A 19123-nucleotide genomic window follows, 5' to 3' on the forward strand; every position below is an offset into this window, starting at 1 on the left:
ATGAAAGAATAAAAAAGGTACTCTGGGTTTTGGAGCCCTTGAGGATCCTGCCGAAGACTGCGCCCCTGACAGGGAGCAGCCTTGGTCATTGGGACAGGAGATAGCATGTGGGTACTGAATGGAGGAGGGCAACAGATAAGAAGTGGAAATGTTTGAGTGGATTTGTCACTTCCACATTTCTTTTTAATCATCCCTCTCGTGGGCCAACCAGACTCCCCTGCTACCACTCTGCTGGAGAGCATTTTTCTGCAAAGCAATGGGGTGCTGAAAGGTTAAGGTTAGAGTATCTGTCATCCTATTTAAGGTGGCTTCAGGAAACTTTTATTCAAGGCCTGCGTGGACTTGTGCGATTGTTACCTTTAATGTTCCATGTAGCAAGCTGATCCGCCAATATAAGAAAACATTGTTGCCGTGTCTTTTGTCATTACCCACTCATGTTTGAGACAGGCTGCTCCATTTTCTCAGCAGTTGTGTTCAGTGCACTTGGAAGCAGTCTTGGCTGTTGCTCACTTCTTATCTGTTCCATTGATGGCTCTGGAATGGAGCCTCTGTGGCCAGCTGAGCAGAGGTTGGAGAGTGCTGCATGCTCAGACGCAGACTCTGCACTTACTGTCTCTGCCACCATTGTTTGCTCTTGCTCTCTTGGAAAATGTGAGTCAGCAGGTAAAAACCCAACACTTGCTGATTTCACCCAAGCACTAGGCAATGATGCTGTGAACACAAGATGGCTTATAAGATGGTTACGTTTTAAACTATCTCTTTCAATTCAAGGTAAAATGGGATGTCGTGTAATGGGGAATGGAGTAAGGTTGTCCTGAAATCTGCCCGGCAACGGGCCCATGAGACTGAGTTGCTGAGGAGGGGGGGGGGGGGGGGGGGGGTTGGTCAGAAGACCCAGGTCAAATACTTTTTGATATTCGGGTGTGAGCTTTAACACTAGGGTGGAAAGTTGAAGGCAGCTATGCTTGCTGCTTGCAGACTTACAGATTCAGAGACAGCCAGAGTGTGAGTTGGGGAAAAGACCCACAACAGATGCTGTTAAGCCAGGCAAAGAAAAGGACTGTTTTGGGGTTATTCACCAAGTGGAGAGCTTGTGAGGATGGAACCCTTGTTTGAGAAAACAAGGATTGGGAAGGGTGAACGATCATGCAATCATCAGAGGAGAGCTTGCATTTGATTATACTCAAAGGGTTGCGAGAAGGTGACTTTTTGAAAGTCTACCATCGGGATTCACCTTGATGCAGCTGGGAGAAAGGATCGTGTTCGAGCCGGGGGAGTTGGATTTTAAACTCAAGACTACATATCCACGGAGAGTGTGGGAGAACATGTAAACATGGTGTAGAGTCCTTGGTTGTACCAAGAAGTGACTAGGGAAATATATTTCTATACTTTAGTGTACCGACTAAGTAATGTTTAATCTTGCTGATTTTAGTTTGTTTGTTACAGTAAAAGTCTTGAAATGTGAAATCTTATCATTGAATCCTTTGAGTTGGTCACTGTGAAATTCCTATCTCATTTAAGTTATCAGTCGCTTGGATTGTAACAATGACTGTCACTATTGAATAAAATCTTAGGGAGGTGGCAAAGTCCTGACCTCTGTAGAATTGTGCTTTATTCTCAGTCTGCACCTTTAGGAGAAAAGGAATGCAAAATAAAGTTAACTTAACTTTAGACCCTAGAAAACTCAATAACAAGTGGGATGTAAAGGGTGTTTTGTTAAAGGTGACTATAGCTTGGAAGGAAAAGCTTATTGAATGATACCTGACAAATATACTCTTACCCAACAGATGATATTTTCCATTACTGTCAGAGTAGTGGCTGCTTCACTTGTCAATCAGGAGAATATCACCTTGTGATGGGAAGGACGCTGAAAGATTATAAAATAAACCTTCCCACATACACTCGCTCCATGGTGATGTCATCTAGAGACAGGCAGAACACTGGAAGGTAGGCTTTGCTAATGTAAATTATCCTTTTAATTATTATAATGTGTCTATCTTGAGGCAAGTATTTTGTGCTTAAATTAATGTTGTGATGGTGCTAAATATCAAGAATTCTATGTGTGTATTGATGTCTTTAAGGCTGTTATGATATTCCAAGGAAAGAATGTTTTATCTTCTAATAGTCCATGCATTTTAATCTGGGCAGGCCCAATAAAGTAAGCAAAATACATGAGTGGCCCAACTTATCGCCAATGTTTGCATAGGCATCTGGCTTGGAAAAATAACCTTTTGTCCACAATTTGACTCTCAGTTTCTTGTTCCCACTCCTTATAAGCTAAAGAGTGGGGCAAGTTTCTGGTACTTAGTGAGGCATGATGATCAATAACAAACTCTTTTGCTGCTCATTGGTTCTATAATGTCCCCCATGAGAACCAGAGATGTTCCTGAGGCATTAAAGGTAGGAGCAGTACTGACTCTCATTGTAAAGATCGTGCAGAACAAGGTTGACCAGGCAGCTCTCACATAACCTCCCTCCTGAGCTCCATCCTGTGTGGCTCCTTGTCCTACTCAGGTAGCTGCCTCATATCTGGTTGATTCATTGCCTGAGGTACTTTGTTCTTTAGGTCGCACTTCTCCTTTTGCCGACGGGAATCCAAATTAAACTCATCCCTTGTTGCTGCTGCCTTGAGATGTCTGAGAATTGCTGCAGCAGTTACTTTGTTGGGGACACTTCCTGGTCTCTATTAAATGCTGATAAACACTACTTTCAGTTTGAGTTCAGAATGTGCTTAGATTCATCCTCCTTACCCCTCTCTGCACAATTCTACATCAGCTTCTTTTAATTTAACCGCATGATGTCCTTGATAGTCCTTAGCCAATGGCGTTTCCACTGCTAATTCCTGCAAATACATTTAATGATGTTTGCAAGAATCAGATTAGCATTTGGAATGGAAAAAACTTCAATTACTGCCTTCTGCCAATCTTGTTCATGAAAGTCTACAGTTTTGTAATATAACAAGCATGGAAATATGACCTGCATTCGTTTTCAGAATCTGAACACGGCTGGTATTTATTTCCCCCCCCCCCCCCCCCGAGAAGGTGGAGGCAATGTTTTGTACCCCCACCACGGTGGCGATTTTGTTACAGGTTTGCATGGAAATTTAAGAAGAGTGAAGAGTGAACCACATGAATGCGGGACTGGAGTCAGATCGGGCAAGCTTTTTAAACCTGAACCACACTTGTTAACCCTTTTGGGTTTTTACGACAATTTAAAAGCTTCATTGTCACTTCTGTTGAAGCCAGTTTCTCATTTTCAGATTCTTAAAATAAACTGGATCATAATTCCCAAACAATCATAACATTCTGACTCCCATTCTCTGGATTATTTAACAAAATCTCTGGATTGCTAGGCCCAGTCACATGGTCAGTATTCTATGGTACCTTAGCTCTATTCAGACCAGCTGTAAAAACAATTTTGTCCAGTGCAATCTTGAATGTTATTTACCACAGCTGATTAATGCCATTGGTTTTATTCCACCAGACTATCTATCATGAAGTTCACCCTGTTTGTCACGTGTGTAGTGGTCTGCATTCTGGCTTCAGCCTCTGGCTCATCCTCATTTGACCCAGCTTTGGACGAAGGCTGGAGTAGTTGGAGGTCATTTCATAATAAGCAGTACAAAGAGGTAATGAGAAGTAAATGTTGGTCATTCTGCACAGAATTGAGTTGGGAAACATTGCAGCAATTTTGCACAATTCAAATTTGACTCAAAAGCAACCTACATTTATATAGCACCTATAACATGGTAAAATACTCCAAGGTGCTTCATGGGGGCACAGACAAATAAAAGTTGACATCAAGCCATGAAAAGAGGTGGAGGACAGCAAAGCAAAAGCTTGGTTAAAGTGGTTGGCTAAGGAGGGTAATAAAGGAGGAAAGGGAGGTAAAGAGATGCTTAGATTTAGGGAGGGAATTCCAGAGCAAATCAGGAATGTACAAATGTTCTGAGATGGAAGAAGCTGAGTGACCCCCTCGGAGGTCAAGGAATAAGGATACTCCGGGGAATATAAACTTCCCTGGTAATAGGAGCAGGGCTTCCCCTTAACTGGTATAAAAAGGAGCCCTCACTAGTATAAAACACTGACCTGGGTGGGAGACCATTCGGGGAGTGGAGAGTTGAGTGTATTGCTAATAATAAACCTTGTTCATTGTTTTCTACCTGATGTTTCAAGCGTACTGCTTTGGTGGATTCAACACTGAGATCTTGGAGGTTTGTAGAGCAGGGGTTACAGATGGAGGGAAGATTGGGTGGGTATCACAACAAGGGTTAAAATGTATGTCAGCAAGAAGAGAGGGTAATTGACGAATAGAATTAGGAGAGATTTTGGATACAGATATATTGGCGGGATTTACCGACCAACCCGCTGCAGTGTGCCAAGATACACATTTATCTTTTCTCTATGGAGAGTTGTAGATCTCAGTCAAACCTGTCCAAGGAAATAATGAGAATTAAATTGGGGCTTAGTCCAGTGCCTGAATCTCTTCAGTCTCTGCCTCATGGTGACAGCTCATGAATAAATTATATGGACTGGAAGCAGGGGCATGCTAGTTAGCCCCTCGAGCCTGTTCCACCATTCAATTAGATTATTATTTCCAACCTAACTCCATGGCCCTTTTTCAATATTCTTTCATGGAATGTGGGCATCACTGGCGAGGCCAGCATTAATTGCCCATTCTTAATTAATCTTGAGAAGATGGTGCCAAGCCGCTTTCTTGAATCGCTGCAGTTCATTCGGTGCAGGTACACCCACAGTGCTGTTGGGAAGGATCTTAGCCCAGCAACAGTGAAGAAAGGGCCATATAGTTGCAAGTCAGGATGGTGTGTGGCTCGGAGGTAAAACTTGCAGCTGGTGGTGTTCCAATGCATCTACTCCCTTGTCCTTCCTGGTGGGAGAGGTCACGGGTTTGGGAGGTGCTGTCAAAGGAGTCTTGGTGAGTTGCCTTACACTGTTCCTAGCTTGCCACCATTTAGATTGTGCCCTGTTCTACCCTATCCAAGGGGCGGCACGGTGGCACAGTGGTTGACATTGCTGCCTCACAGCTCCAGCGACTTGGGCTTGATTACGACCTTGGGTGACTGTGTGGAGTTTACACATTCTTCCCGTGACTTTGTGGGTTTCCTCCGGTTTCCTCCCACAGACCAAAGATGTGCAGGTTGGGTGGATTGGCCATGCTAAAGTGACCCGAGGTGGGGATATGGGCATAGGGTGGAGGTTTGGGCCTAGGTAGAGTGCTCTTTCTCAGGGTCAGTGCAGACTTGATGGGCCAAACGCACTGTAGGGATTCTACGAATGACCTCACATTTGCTTACATTGAAATCCATTTGCCACAGTTTTGCTAATTTCCTGAATCTCCCAATGTCTCTTTTCAATTTTATGTTGTCTACATTTGTTGCAATGTCACCTATTTCTATGCCATTAACAAACTTGAATATGTGACTTTTTATCTAAACAGCCCGGTTATTAAATTTAGTGAATAGATGTCCCGGGCTGGGTGACGATGGGAATCAGGGGCGAAATTCTCTGACCCCCCGCAGAGTCGGAGAATCGCCCGGGGCCGGCGAAAATCCCGCCCCCGCCGTGGCCGGAATTCTCCGCCACCCGGGAATTCGCGGGGGTGGGAATTGCGCCGCGCTGATTGGCGTGCCCTCTGCGCCGATCGGCGAGCCCCCTGCGGCGATTCTGTGGCCTGCGATGGGCTGAAATCCCGCCGCTGAGAGGCCAATCCCACCGCCGTGGTTTCAACCACCTCTGGTGGCGGCGGGATTGGCGGCGCGAGCGGGCCCCCGGGGTCCTGGGTGGGGGCGCGGGGCGATTGGACCCCGGGGGGTGCCCCCACGGTGGCCAGGCCCGCGATCGGGGACCACCGATCGGCAGGCGGGCCAGTGCCGTGGAGGCACTCTTTTTCTTCTGCCGCCGCCATGGCCTATAACATGGCGGAGGTGGAAGAGAACCCCCCTACCGCGCATGCACCGGTGGTGACGTCAGCGGCAGCTGACGCACCGGCGCATGCGCGAACCGGCGAAGGCCTTTTGGCCAGCCCTGGCGCCGGCCGGCGGGTGTCAAAGGCCGTTGGCGCCGGTTTTGGTGCCAGTCGGCGTGACACCAACCACTCCGGCAGAGAATTCCGCACCTTTGTGGAGGCCCGACGCCGGAGTAGTTGGCGCCATTCCGCTACGCCGGGACCCCCCGCCCCGCCGGGTAGGGGAGAATCCCGGCCCAGGTGTTAGTAATAGAAGAGGCCAACTTAAGGGGCTCCCTTCTATAGATGTTGCCCAAGGTGGCCAACAATGTTAACAGTTAACTGCATCATTCCAACAACCAGGAGAGAAGATCCATAAAGAATAGGAATTAGAGATTTTTACTAGGTATCTACATTTAGAAGATTGCCATTCTTATTAAAAGTGCTGGTCCTTTAAGCTGTTACAAGGACAACACTTTAGTAACAATGTTTTCCTCCAACTCAATGGTAGATTGTCGACGCAGAGTGGAAAATCAACTAAAAAAGACAGGACCGGGATATAGAGAATGAAGTTCCCAACTTTGATTCACTTCTCGTGGTGATGCTGCCCTTGAGGGGAGTCACCACCCAACAGGTCTGTTGTTAAGAAAAAAATTGGCCTTTGCAACACAGGAGATCCAGGGCTAGGACAGGAATGGAAACGTTAATATGGAATACAAAATCTGTTGGTTTCCTATTTGGTTGTGCAACTGAAGTAATAAAAAGAACAAATTTGCAATAGCAGTAGCTAAAGTTTAACTTGGTGTAAATGTTTTTAGCACGAGAGGAATCAAAGAAGAATGGTTTGGGAAGAGAACATGAGGTTCATTGAACAACATAACCTGGAGCATTCGATGGGGAAACACACGTTTACTCTGGGAATGAACCAGTTTGGAGATCTGGTATGTACTAAATGGAGGCTAGAGATACTAGCTCCCGAATGGTCTTTCAATGAATTAAGAATGATAGTGCATTGTACGTTGACTATGAGGCAATTAAACAAATACCGTATAAATTCCCTATCTTGATTGCAAATTTTGATAAAAAAGCAAAGTACTGGAGATGCTGTAAATCTGAAATCAAAACAGAAAATACTGGAAATACGCAACAGGCAGCGTCTATGGAGGAAGGAATAATTTGGTTATCAAGCCATATGATACCATGCTTAAGGGTCTCCAAACTAAGAGAATGACACATTTACACAACTAACATTCTTGTTTATCTATAAGATGACCATGAAACCATTGTTGATTGTCTTAAAAAGCTATCTGATTCACTAATGTCCTTTAGGGAAGGAAATTTGCAGTCCTTACCTGGTCTACATGTGACTCCACGGGCTGGATTCTCCCTTCTGGGGACTAAGTCCCCATGCCGGCTGGAAAACCAGCACTAACCACTCCGGTGTCAACAACCCCCGAAAGTGAGGAATTCTCTGAATTTTCGGGAGCGAGGTGGATGGCGGTGGTGTTGGCACTGCTCCAGCCGGCGGCGAAGGGCCAGTGCGTGTTCACGCATGCGCAGAATGACCGGTGTGATCTCGCGCATGCGCGAACCGGCCTGCATATTTACCCGCATGCGCAGACCAACCGGCGTATTTACGCGCATGCGCGGGGTTTCTCTTCTCCGTGCCCACCCCCGGGCAATATGGCAGAGCCCTACAGGGGCCTGGCGTGGAGGAAAGAAGTCCCCCCATGGAACAAGCCCGCCTGCAGATCAGTAGGCCCCAATCGTGGGCCAGGTCATCATGCGGCCCCCCCCGGTTCGGATCCCCCCCGTGCGCCCCACCGAAGACCGCCCCCAAATACTCACCTGCCAGGTCCCACCATGCGTGAGGTGAGTAATTCATGCCGGCGCGACTGGCCCAAACCGGATGGCTGCTTGGCCCATCGGGGCCCGGAGAATCGCCGGGGAAGACCGCTGTCAACGGCCACCGACCGGTGTGTCTGGAACCCTACCAGCGCCCAAAAAACTGTGCCGGAGTATAGGGCAGCCGACGTTGGGGCGGGATGCGCGTCTCCCCCCGGGATTCTCCGACCCAGCGGGGGGGGGGGGGGGGGGGGGGGGGGGGGGGGGGAGATTCCTGGCCCAGATCTACAATGTGGTTCAATCTTAAAATGACCACTCAGTTCAAGCGGAATTAGGGATGGACAATAAATGGTGGCCCAGCTATCGACGCCCATATTGAATAAGAAAAAGGGATTTCTTACCGAAGATTAACCGGCATCAACTTGCATAAGAAAGTATATTCAACATGGAAGTACTTCACCTTAGTGAGAAGCTTAAGTGGGAAGCTTAAGTGGGTTTTAAGGAGACATTTAAAATAGGAGCAGGTGGAAAGATGCAAATATTTAGGGAGGGATTTCAGACAATGGGAGCATGGCAGCTGATGGTGTTGTCCCAATGGTGAATCAAAGGGGGAGAGTGGTGCACACGAGACCAAGGTCAGAACACAGAGTAGGTGGGCAGTGGGGAGAAATGGGGAATGGTTGAAAATCTAGTTTATCAACATAGCGTTCCTCACCGTTTGCCTGGTTAAGCCCATTCTTTGGTTATCTGGGATTGAGTGAGAGGAATCTTAACCCTCAAGCACAGCTTTGAAATCAGCCATTGTATTATTGAGTATCCCATGGAGGACTAACTCTGTACCTCTATCAGCAGGCAGGTTAACATGAAACTTTATTAACCCAAAAGGTATCCTGCCAATATCCCTTTAACAGGAATAGTCACTAGTTGACAATAGACAACTAAGGAACATGAGTTTTAGCTCTCACTGGGCAGTTAGACAGGATACAAGGACCTTCTCCAGCCTGGCAAAGTGAACTATGCTGTTCTTTTTGTGCACTGAGATTGCATTGCCGCCATCTTCCTGAACCAGCATGAACAGCTGGTGATAAGACGGGTAGTTCCAAAAACTGAAGAAACCAAAGGCTGAGCATGATTCCCCAAAATGGATGAGTTGGGGTCATGTCGGAGGTTGAGATAGTTTTAAGGAAGGTAGGATGAGTATTCAGCAATGAACTTGCCTGTGGGAGATTATTTTGTCATTTAGCTATGGATTCCCCTAGACCACCATGCATCCTGCCCAATGGTTGGGACACCCACCAACTGCACCCCTCCCCTCCCAAACTAACCAAGAAACCTGTCCCATTATTGTGACCCCCAGGGTGACCATTGGTCCCCTCCTTGTTTAGGACCCTCGGGCCGCCATGGAAAACTCCACAGTTATGGCCAGGATTCTCTGTCCCCACAATCATGGTGCACTTCATTTGGAGCAAGTCAATGATCTGGACCATTTTCATTATGATCTGGGCACAACTCCCTCATGGTCTAGAGCTCCCCTATGATTTTGAGTCACTCCAACCCTCTCCATTTGGACCTCCTCTGCTTTCTAGATCTCCTGGGATGTCTCTCACTGTCCCAATACATCTACCTCGGCATGTAGACTGGGCCCTATGATGTAGGTTTCCTATCTGTTAGACCTCCAGTCTATTAATCAGCATGTCTGTGGGCAGGAATTGTGTTTAAAGATCCTTGCAACACAAAACCCTGCAGCACATTTGAGAAATCTGTTCTTACCGGTTTTCTGCCCTCCGAACTGGACTTTATCCCCACCACCGCAAGCCCACCTTGCCCAAATCTCATCCATAGGCTAAAATCCAGGCAAATTTCAGTAGCAATGGTGTCTGTTGGATATCCAGTCATGAAAGGTGCTGAGCCTTGTGGATTAGAGTTCTTGTTCTCAGAACGAAGCTTCTGATAACACTTTTCAGCAACTGTCACCCCAGGACTCAAAGTCTCTTCAAGAGCTACATGACAGACATTTTTCTTCAGTGACATTGACATTTATATTACAGTGGTTAGCACAACTGTCTCACAGCGCCAGGGACCCGGGTGCAATTCCGACCTTGGGCGACTGTGTGGAGTTTGCATGTTCTCTCCATATCTGTGTGGGTTTCCCCCGGTGCTCGGGTTTCTTCCCACAGTCCAAAGACATACAAGTTAGGTGGATTGGCCATACTAAAATTGCCCTTTAGTGTCCAAAGATGTGCAGGTTAGGTGGGATGCGAGAATAGGGCGAGCAAGTGGGTCCAGGTATTGTACTTTTTCAAAGGGTGATGCAAACTCAATGTGTCAAACAGCCTCCTTCTGCACAGTAGGGATTCTATGGGCATATTCAACTCCTACTCTATGTATTTCTGAACAGTGATCACCTTGTTTCAGTTTTCCATCACCCACTGTCTAACTGTCGCTGTTGTCCTTCATAAGATGTATGAGAGATTTGTTTGGGCAAGTTTACCAACTTGTCGATGAATGTTCCCCAAAGGACTTGCTTCAATGTGGAGCAAAAAGGGTCTTCTCGCGCTTTTTCTCTTATATTAAAACATCCCATTAATTAGACGACACCTAGTTTGTGGAAAGATCTTGGCCACGGGTGTCTGACATCACAACAAATGTACTTGAGTATTACTGAAAAGGGAGACCTTTTTGTCAAACCTTTTCATCTTGCACTCATCAGGACAATTCACCAGAATACCTGATGAAAGCAGGATGAAAATCTTCAATAAAAATGTCCCTTTTTTTTCAACAACACTCAAGTTTTGCACAAGCAAACTCTCTACTTCTTCAAGGTAGATGCTCCGAGAAGAGGCATCACGGAGGAGTTGGCAGAAATGGCGGTGGATGATCCATTGAACATGGAGGCTAATGGGGTAGAAAGTGAGGACAAGTGAGAACATTCCAGAAATTTAGCTCTCTGATGTGCTTGGTGAATAAAGTTCATTTGTTGACTGATTTTCATGAATCCTAATCTCTTGTACTCAGTGTTTCATTTAATGAGCCTTAGATAAGGAATTTATGCGAATTCAGCTTGAAATTGTAAAATAATGATTGAATCTTTAAAGCCTAGTAAAAGTTAAAACTTCAACTTCTTGACTTTCCAGACCACTGAGGAGTTCAGGCGGCTTTTGGCTGTATCCAGTGCAAAGAAAGCTCAGAACTCAACTTACAAAGTCTTTAAGTCTCGGGATAACATTGAACTGCCCATAACCGTTGACTGGCGTCCTAAAGGCTATGTTACTGCAGTGAAGGACCAGGTAAGGAGAGGAGAAATACCTCTGGTGGTCAGTTTGCTATATTGAGTTGAGGTCTGAATGATTATGCAATGAAACAATACATTAAGCTAGAAATTATGGAACAACAAATTATGGAACTATTTCTTTTGCGTGCTATATGTCACACAATTGGAAACCCTGGGCTGGATTCTCCGTTTCTGCGGCTAAGTGCCGGCGCCAACGGAGAACCCGTGGTGCTCCACGAGGGGGAAATTGGCACAAATTCCTCACCGATTCTAATACCGGTGAGGGGCTAGCACCGGCGCCGCGTGGAGCACCCACAGATCGTGTGGAGAATCGCTCGGTCTCGGGTCCCGCATGCGCAGGGTTGACAAGCTGCAGCTGTGCACGCCTATGCCCCCACCGATCATGGCGGGAAACATGCGCAGGCCGTACTAGACCTTTTACCCGCCCACCCTGCCCCCATAGCCCACCCCTGGCCACCCCCACCACTCCCATAGCCCCAGCAAAAGCTCACCGGCTAGCGGCACAGATCCCGGTTGGGTGTGGCGACGCTGGACCCTGGTCACAGCCGGCACGCCAGGTTCTCGATCACTGGTACCATTCGTGGCCTGCGTCGTCGGGAACTCGGCCCTTTGGGACGGAGCATCGTGGGTGGGCTGACTGATGACGCGCCAACGGCATTGCGACAGCGCGTGTCCCAATGACGTGATTTGGAGGGGGAAGGAGCATCGCCAACCATCGTCTAACCGGCACCTGCCCTGAATCCGGCGCTGGAAGCCATTCTCCCCTCGATCGCTGATCCCGATTTCAGCATGGGCTACGGAGGATCCCGCCCCTTTCTTTAGAACCTGATGCTGAAAGATAAATCCTTACATTTTCTTTTCCCATATTTCTCTTTTAATTGCTCTTTCTGTAATCATTACTTCTTTGAATTGCAGAATCCCTACAGTACAGAAGGAGGCCATTCACCCATCAAACCTGTCTGGCCCTTGGAAAGAGTACCCTACTTAAACCCATGCCTCCACCCTATCCCCATAACCAGTAACCCCACCTAATGTTTTGGCAATTCAGCATAGCCAATCGACCTAACCTGCACTTCTTTGGACTTTGGGAGGAAACCCACGCAGACACAAGGAGAAAGTACAAACTTCACACAGTCACCCGAAGCCAGAATTGCACCCAAATCTCTGGAGCTGTGAGGCAGTAGTGCTAACCACTGTGCCACCAAATTGCCATCTTACTCTCCCTTCGTCCTACATGCATTCCCAATGCAACAAAAGTCTCGTCCACTGACTCATTCGCCCCATGACACCAACACTGCTTTCAATTCCTCTTAAAGTCTCCAGGGTCTTAAACCCTATTTTAATAACTAGTACGTCTTTATTTAGTTCTCCTGTCTCACCTTTTTTTCAGTCTTTTTGGGTGTCCTGAACAATGGTCTTCCTCGTGAATTCCTCAGTCATCCAATAATCAGAAATGCCCCACAACAGGGGTTCTCAAACTGGGCTCCATGTAAACTAAGTGGGTCCACATGAGCCTCTGAGGGGGTCAGCAGCAGGGCAGGCTCATTTGAAAAATGTCCAATCAGAGGCTGGCCTCTGGAGACATTGTGCAAATGCTTGAGTTCCCAAGGTGCACTTGGGTGATCACCAGGGGTTCCGCAGCTTGCAAGGTTTGGGAAAGCTTGCCATAAAACATTTCTCTGCTCACTGTGACTTTTATGTCTTTGTTAGGGGCAATGTGGCTCATGCTGGGCTTTCAGTACGACTGGCGTACTTGAAGGACAAGTGTTTAATAAAACAGGAAAGCTGATTTCCCTGAGTGAGCAATACCTGATGGATTGTAGCAGACCTGTAGGAAACGCAGGGTGTAATGGTGGATCTGTCTTGGGCGGCTTCCTATTCATAAAAGAAAAGGGTATCACATCTGAACAGTCCTATCCATACACTGCAAAGGTAACTCCTCTCTGTAACTTCATTGCGTGGTATTTTTTCAGATAGTTGATTGGCTTTGTTTGTTCAATTTGTGATGGATAGAAAGAAGATCCAGAACAATGCCGTAACCTTTTCTGGAAAGCTGCATTTCCAGCAACAGATGCCAGGAAATTCCTGGCTACCATTTGGATCCCATGTGCACTGAGCTTTCTCTGACCTTTTGTTCCAGGATGGCAATTGTTCGTTCAATCAAAATGATATTGTCGCTACTTGCAAAGGTGTCAAGCGGATTCCAACAGGTTCTGAAGCACATTTAGCTGCAGCAGTGGCTACAGTTGGACCCATATCTGCTGGCATTGATGCAGAGCACAGATCTTTCATGTTGTACAAATCAGGTAAGAAGCAAGATCTACAGGAGAGTTGAATTGGTTCATGCCAGTTAATGAGTGTGAAGAGGGAGGTATGTGTGTTTCATGTGCCAAAGAAAAATCCAATCCGTGGTCCAGCCAATGCTGTTCCTCAGGTTTCCTCTCAATAATTTGCCAGCTCCCTGTGCCAGCCCATCTCCAGCGTTCTCCATTGAGCCGTATCACAGAACACGGAGCAGGAAATGATAAAGGAAGATTGAGGGTACAGCCTGCCATTATCAACCGGTGTCAGTAACAGCCCAATAGTGTATATCAGCTTCAGGTAGCTCAAGCAGCAGATAGTGCAGCTCTGCATTTGTTACTCTGCTGACTCTAGAACCTCTGTATCCAGTTCTTACTTCTGTCCAGTCTTTGCTAGGAATGTGCGCTCATGCCTGTAATACGGGTCCCTGTGCGACATTCTTCCATTGTTCATCTACCTGCCGCCTCAAAAGAAAAGTTTTAAAAGTAGAATTCACATTGGAAAACCCATTGTTCGAATATTTTGGAAACACCAAAAAAAAAACATCAGTCTGGGAAACTGACACAAAATTTGCTAAACAACGAAATGGAAATTGGCAAGAAACAGAAGAACAAAAAGCACAGGCTCAGAAATACTTTCCAAATGTTACTCAAACCATTCTGCCGGGTCCCTTTAAATGCATGCCCATTATAAATAAATAATGGAGACCCATTGTCGATGGGCAGGTAGGCGATGCAGCCAAATTGCATGACTGCTTGCATGATGTCATTGGAGCCTAACCTTAAAACAATTATTAAATAATTGGCAGACTCTCCATTTGCTCAAATTATATAGCAGAAATCTGGAATAGCAGAGTTCTAGAAGTCTTAGCACCACAATCTGTCTTGGCATATGATCTATCGATAACAAAGCTGAGAAATTCCACAACACATTTAAAGAGGTAGAAATATTCTAGGGTGAAATCAGGATGTCCATCTGTCACATTATCCTGCCGCTGGCCTACCCCAAATCCATGAGATGGGGTAATTTCAATATTTTGGGTAAACTCCCATGCATGGCACCACATGGACACTGACCTGCAGAGAAGAATGATACTGGAGTACTTCTCTGAGAGGACACACTTGAGGTCCAAATTGAGCTGAAGATGTAGGTAGCAGAAGGTTTCAATATTGAAATATCTCTTCAATTGAAAACGGAACAGCTGTGCCTTCCCTAGGCCCCATCCCTACTCTCAGTTGTACCTTGAATCTGATGTGTCTATCAGGGGTTGAATTGGACAGCATTTCTGGAGTTGCCCAGGAATGTTCTCAAGTAGGCCCACAGAACTGGATCTTGCCTGCTTCCATCATCCTTCCTCTCAAAGGCCTGAACCTCTTAAGGAGGATGGGAACAGTTGAATCCTGGGATATTGCGAATCTATCTGCAGGGATCATGCTGGAGACCCACCACCCCTGCTGGTCAGAATCTTATCCTCCGGTACCTTACCATGGAGTTTAGATATTTCCCTCAAAAAATTCCACCACTTATTGCAAACTCTTGTGGCATTTAGAAATTTTACAATACTAGTTATGAATCATTGTTCTTTGGTAGGAATATTTTTTGAGCCACATTGCAGTACTGTCAAACTCGATCATGGAATTTTGGTGGTTGGATATGGAACTGAAAATGGGAAGGCATTTTGGATTGTTAAAAACAGGTAAGTACGTCACAGAGAGCATGTGGGAGGAAGTTAAACAATTTTATCCTGGCCAGAATTTAGTTTCATTTACAATTAAAGCAGGAGATGTGAAATAAAGCTTTGGGCGGGATTGGAAGGCTGGTGTCTTTGAAGGTGGGCAGTATGTAAAATGAAGCAGATGGCCAGGCCACACCCTTCCTGCCAACCCCAGCTTGCCTCTCATATTATGGTGGGCGCAAAAGGCATCAGGCAGCTCGTCCGTGCTTAGGCCCAATGTGGTCTCTTAGTGGATGATCAACTGCCATTCAGGACCTCATTCTGCCTCTCCCACAATTTTTCAGTCTTTAGGGGAAGGCAGAAGCAAGGCGGTCAGCTCGGCAACTTTGACAGGGTGGGCTGAAGTCGGGCAGCAACCAGGGATAATCTGTTTACAGGGGTGCCCCAGGACCAATCAGGGTCATCCCCCAAGAGGGTAGCCCCTCTTTGTTCCTCCATTCCTGGCCTCACTAATCGCACCCTCCACCTTATCTCTTCACTCACTTCAATCTCTCAGCCATGCCCTCCCAAGACAGAATAACTGAGGTCTGGGAAACAGCTTCACTTTTCTTTGTGGGACTGGTTTTAGTCCAAGCAGTGGCCACTAGCATTCCTCTGACTCTGCTGGGCCTACAGAGCTGTTGGCCAATCAGATTCACCTATAGTCCAATAGGGACACACCAGCAGTGTGTATCGACCCCGCAGCTGCAGTTCCGATAGTCCTGGGCTGGGACATTAGTTTTGTACACCATGGCTACGGCCTTATTTGTGTTGGAGAATAAACCTGCTTTGCCTTATAGCCTGCAACTTCTGGAATTATTACACTTGGGTAAGGAAGGTCATGTCTTACAAACCTAATAGAATTCTTTGAGGAAGTGACAAAGTTAATTGATAAGGGAAAGGCTGTAGATGTCATATACATGGACTTTAGTAAGGTGTTTGATAAGGTTTCCCATGGCAGGTTGATGGCAAAAGTGAAGTCGTATGGGGTTCAGGGTGTACTAGCTAGATGGATAAAGAACTGGCTGGGCAACAGGAGACAGAGAGTAGTGGTGGAAGGGAGTGTCTCAAAATGGAGAAGGGTGACTAGTGGTGTTCCACAAGGATCCGTGCTCGGACCACTGTTTGTGATCTACATAAATGACCTGGAGGAAGGTATAGGTGGTCTGATTAGCAAGTTTGCAGATGATACTAAGATTGGTGGAGTTGCAGATAGCGAGGAGGACTGTCAGAGAATACAACAAAATATAGATAGATTGGAGAGTTGGGCAGAGAAATGGCAGATGGAGTTCAATCCAGGCAAATGTGAGGTGATGCATTTTGGAAGATCAAATTCAAGAGCAGACTATATGGTCAATGGAAGGGTCCTGGGGAAAATTGATGTACAGAGAGATCTGGGAGTTCAGGTCCATTGTACCCTGAAGGTGGCAACGCAGGTTGATAGAGTGGTCAAGAAGGCATACAGCATGCTTGCCTTCATCGGACGGGGTATTGAATACAAGAGTAGGCAGGTCATGTTACAGTTGTATAGGACTTTGGTTAGGCCACATTTGGAATACTGCGTGCAGTTCTGGTCGCCGCATTACCAGAAGGATGTGGATGCTTTGGAGAGGGTGCAGAGGAGGTTCACCAGGATGTTGCCTGGTATGGAGGGTGCTAGCTATGAAGAAAGGTTGAGTAGATTAGGATTGTTTTCGTTGGAAAGACGGAGGTTGAGGGGGGACCTGATTGAGGTATACAAAATTATGAGAGGTATGGACAGGGTGGATAGCAACAAGCTTTTTCCAAGAGTGGGGGTGTCAGTTACAAGGGGTCATGATTTCAAGGTGAGAGGGGGAAAGTTTAAGGGAGATGTGCGTGGAAAGTCTTTTACGCAGAGGGTGGTGGGTGCCTGGAACGCTTTACCAGCGGAGGTGGTAGAGGCGGGCTCGATAGCATCATTTAAGAGGCATCTAGACAGGTATATGAACGGGCGGCAACAGAGGGAAGTAGACCTTGGAAAATAGGAGACAGGTTTAGATAAAGGATCTGGATCGGCGCAGGCTGGGAGGGCCGAAGGGCCTGATCCTGTGCTGTAATTTTCTTTGTTCTCTGTTCTTTGTATATCAAGGGATTTGGAAAAGCGATATGGGGTTGTGGTACAAAACAGCCGTGATCTAACCAAAAGGCGGAGGCTCGAGGAACTAAATGGTCCATTCCTGTTCCAATTTGCCTATTGTAGAGACGCTGGCTGAAATGTTCTGTCCTCGTTGGTGGCTGGGAGTTTCCTTTGCTGCTGATTTCCTGTTTTGCTGGGGGGCTAGCAAGGAGATAGCGTAGAGCTCGCAGCTCTAGTTGCCAATACGGATCCAAGCACTTCTGGTTCAGAAGTCGCGCATGCGCACGGCGGCTGCGCCATACTCCATGGCGGAGTCAGCCAGCGGACCTGGACCGCCAAAGTAATGGCCCCCCACCCCTCATCGGCTGCTCGCGTGCCCCAGACCGCCTGCCCACAGAGCCCCCAGCCCTGAATGAAGCCCCTCCTGCTCGCGGATCAGCCTTCCCCCAACTATGGCGGCCCCGGACTGAGTCCGCAGCCGCCAAACGAGTTTCCCGAATGGCTGGGACCACAAGAGTCCCACACCATCGGGAATTCGGCCGGTCGGGGATGGAGCATTACGTGGCAGGCCTCAGCAATGGCCTGAGGCAGTGGATAATCGGCGCAGCGTATTCCTAGAGTATGCCGCTTTTCAGGGGGCGGACAATTCAAAAACCGGAGCCGCTCCCAATTTTGACGCCAAAGCAGATTCTTTGCCCCATCGCTGAATGCAGTAGGGTGTGGGGAATCCAGCCCTAGATTTTCCGTCCTCACTCACAATGGATCCCGCCACAGATGAGACTGGAGAATCCCTGCCATCATCTCTCCCGGTCTCATTTAACTCCAACTCTGTGCCTTCAATATATTTTAAGGTATTGCCTTCAATGCTTATTTGTATCGTTTGATTTCTACGTATATGACTCACCATGACTGAAATTAAAAACTCTTTTTCACTTGTTTCAGTTGGGGAGCAATTTGGGGCAATGAAGGATACGTCCACATGTCTAAGGACATGGATAACAACTGTGGAATTGCTTCAAATGCAGTTTATCCTGAGGTGTAAAGGCTCAAATGTATCAGTTGTAACCAGATACAACTCCAAATACAAAGATCAAATTATCTCTGCCCAGAGCTGCTGATTCTATGGATCATTGCTGTTTGCATTCACTCACCTTTGTCATTGTGGTTTATGGTGGATTAGTTACAAAATGTAAAAAAAAACATCTATTAGTGTGAAGACTGAAAGCCTATTTCTTGGAATTAATGAAATAATAAACACTTATGCTTCAATAGCTAAATAAAATAACACTATTGCAAATGTGTTGTGTATGGTAATAATGTGGGATGTGTTGAGTGACTACATTGCAAAACAACGGGCTTCCCAAACTGAGGGTCACGATCCCCAGTGGGATCTCAAGGGGAGAGTGTGGGTCCTGAGCACCAAGGCAGCAACGGCTGCCATAGAGCTCAGACAGAGGGTGAGGCCTCTTTGAATCCTTGCGTGTTTTTTTTTTATTGGGGGCATGGCCTAACAGACATGCCTTTGAGGCCAAATTCTGCTGCAAAAGAATTGTGTCAAGGCAGGTGTTTTAGTTAAACTATGGTTACAAAGTGGGCAGGTGATAAGACTCACGCCCAACTGCTGTAAGTAGGCTAGATTTCAAATGAGCAGTTGCAGAATTCGAGTGATTCCCTCAGGAATACCGAACAGATTTCATAATTACAGCCAAGCAATAGAAAAGTATGTGCAGTGCAAGTTGCAAAAAGGGTAGCTATACTTCAATTCCAAAAGTGATCGTTATTGATTGTGTTGCATATAAAGCATGTTCTTGCACTGTTCGTAGAAAATAATATTGGGCATAATAACCCAGCCCTTCTGCTCAGCAGCTAAAGGCCAGCCCCCCAATTCTTGTACCCTCCAAATTTTCAG

The 19123-nt window shown here is 46.7% G+C and overlaps 1 protein-coding gene across 1 annotated transcript; it reads left to right on the forward strand.

The window, feature by feature from the left end:
- The first annotated feature begins 1862 nt into the window (after window positions 1–1862).
- Window positions 1863–18314, forward strand: LOC119953602 (procathepsin L-like). Its single transcript, XM_038778022.1, has 8 exons — window positions 1863–1947; window positions 3484–3628; window positions 6783–6905; window positions 10944–11096; window positions 12812–13033; window positions 13242–13407; window positions 14993–15098; window positions 18157–18314. Exons 1-8 carry the CDS (start codon window positions 1910–1912, stop codon window positions 18254–18256), a joined length of 1053 nt encoding a protein of 350 aa, XP_038633950.1. The 5' UTR covers window positions 1863–1909; the 3' UTR covers window positions 18257–18314.
- Window positions 18315–19123: the final 809 nt, after the last annotated feature.

The sequence above is a fragment of the Scyliorhinus canicula genome, chromosome 18 (genome assembly GCF_902713615.1).
Source record: "Scyliorhinus canicula chromosome 18, sScyCan1.1, whole genome shotgun sequence".
Taxonomy (NCBI): Eukaryota; Metazoa; Chordata; class Chondrichthyes; order Carcharhiniformes; family Scyliorhinidae; genus Scyliorhinus; species Scyliorhinus canicula.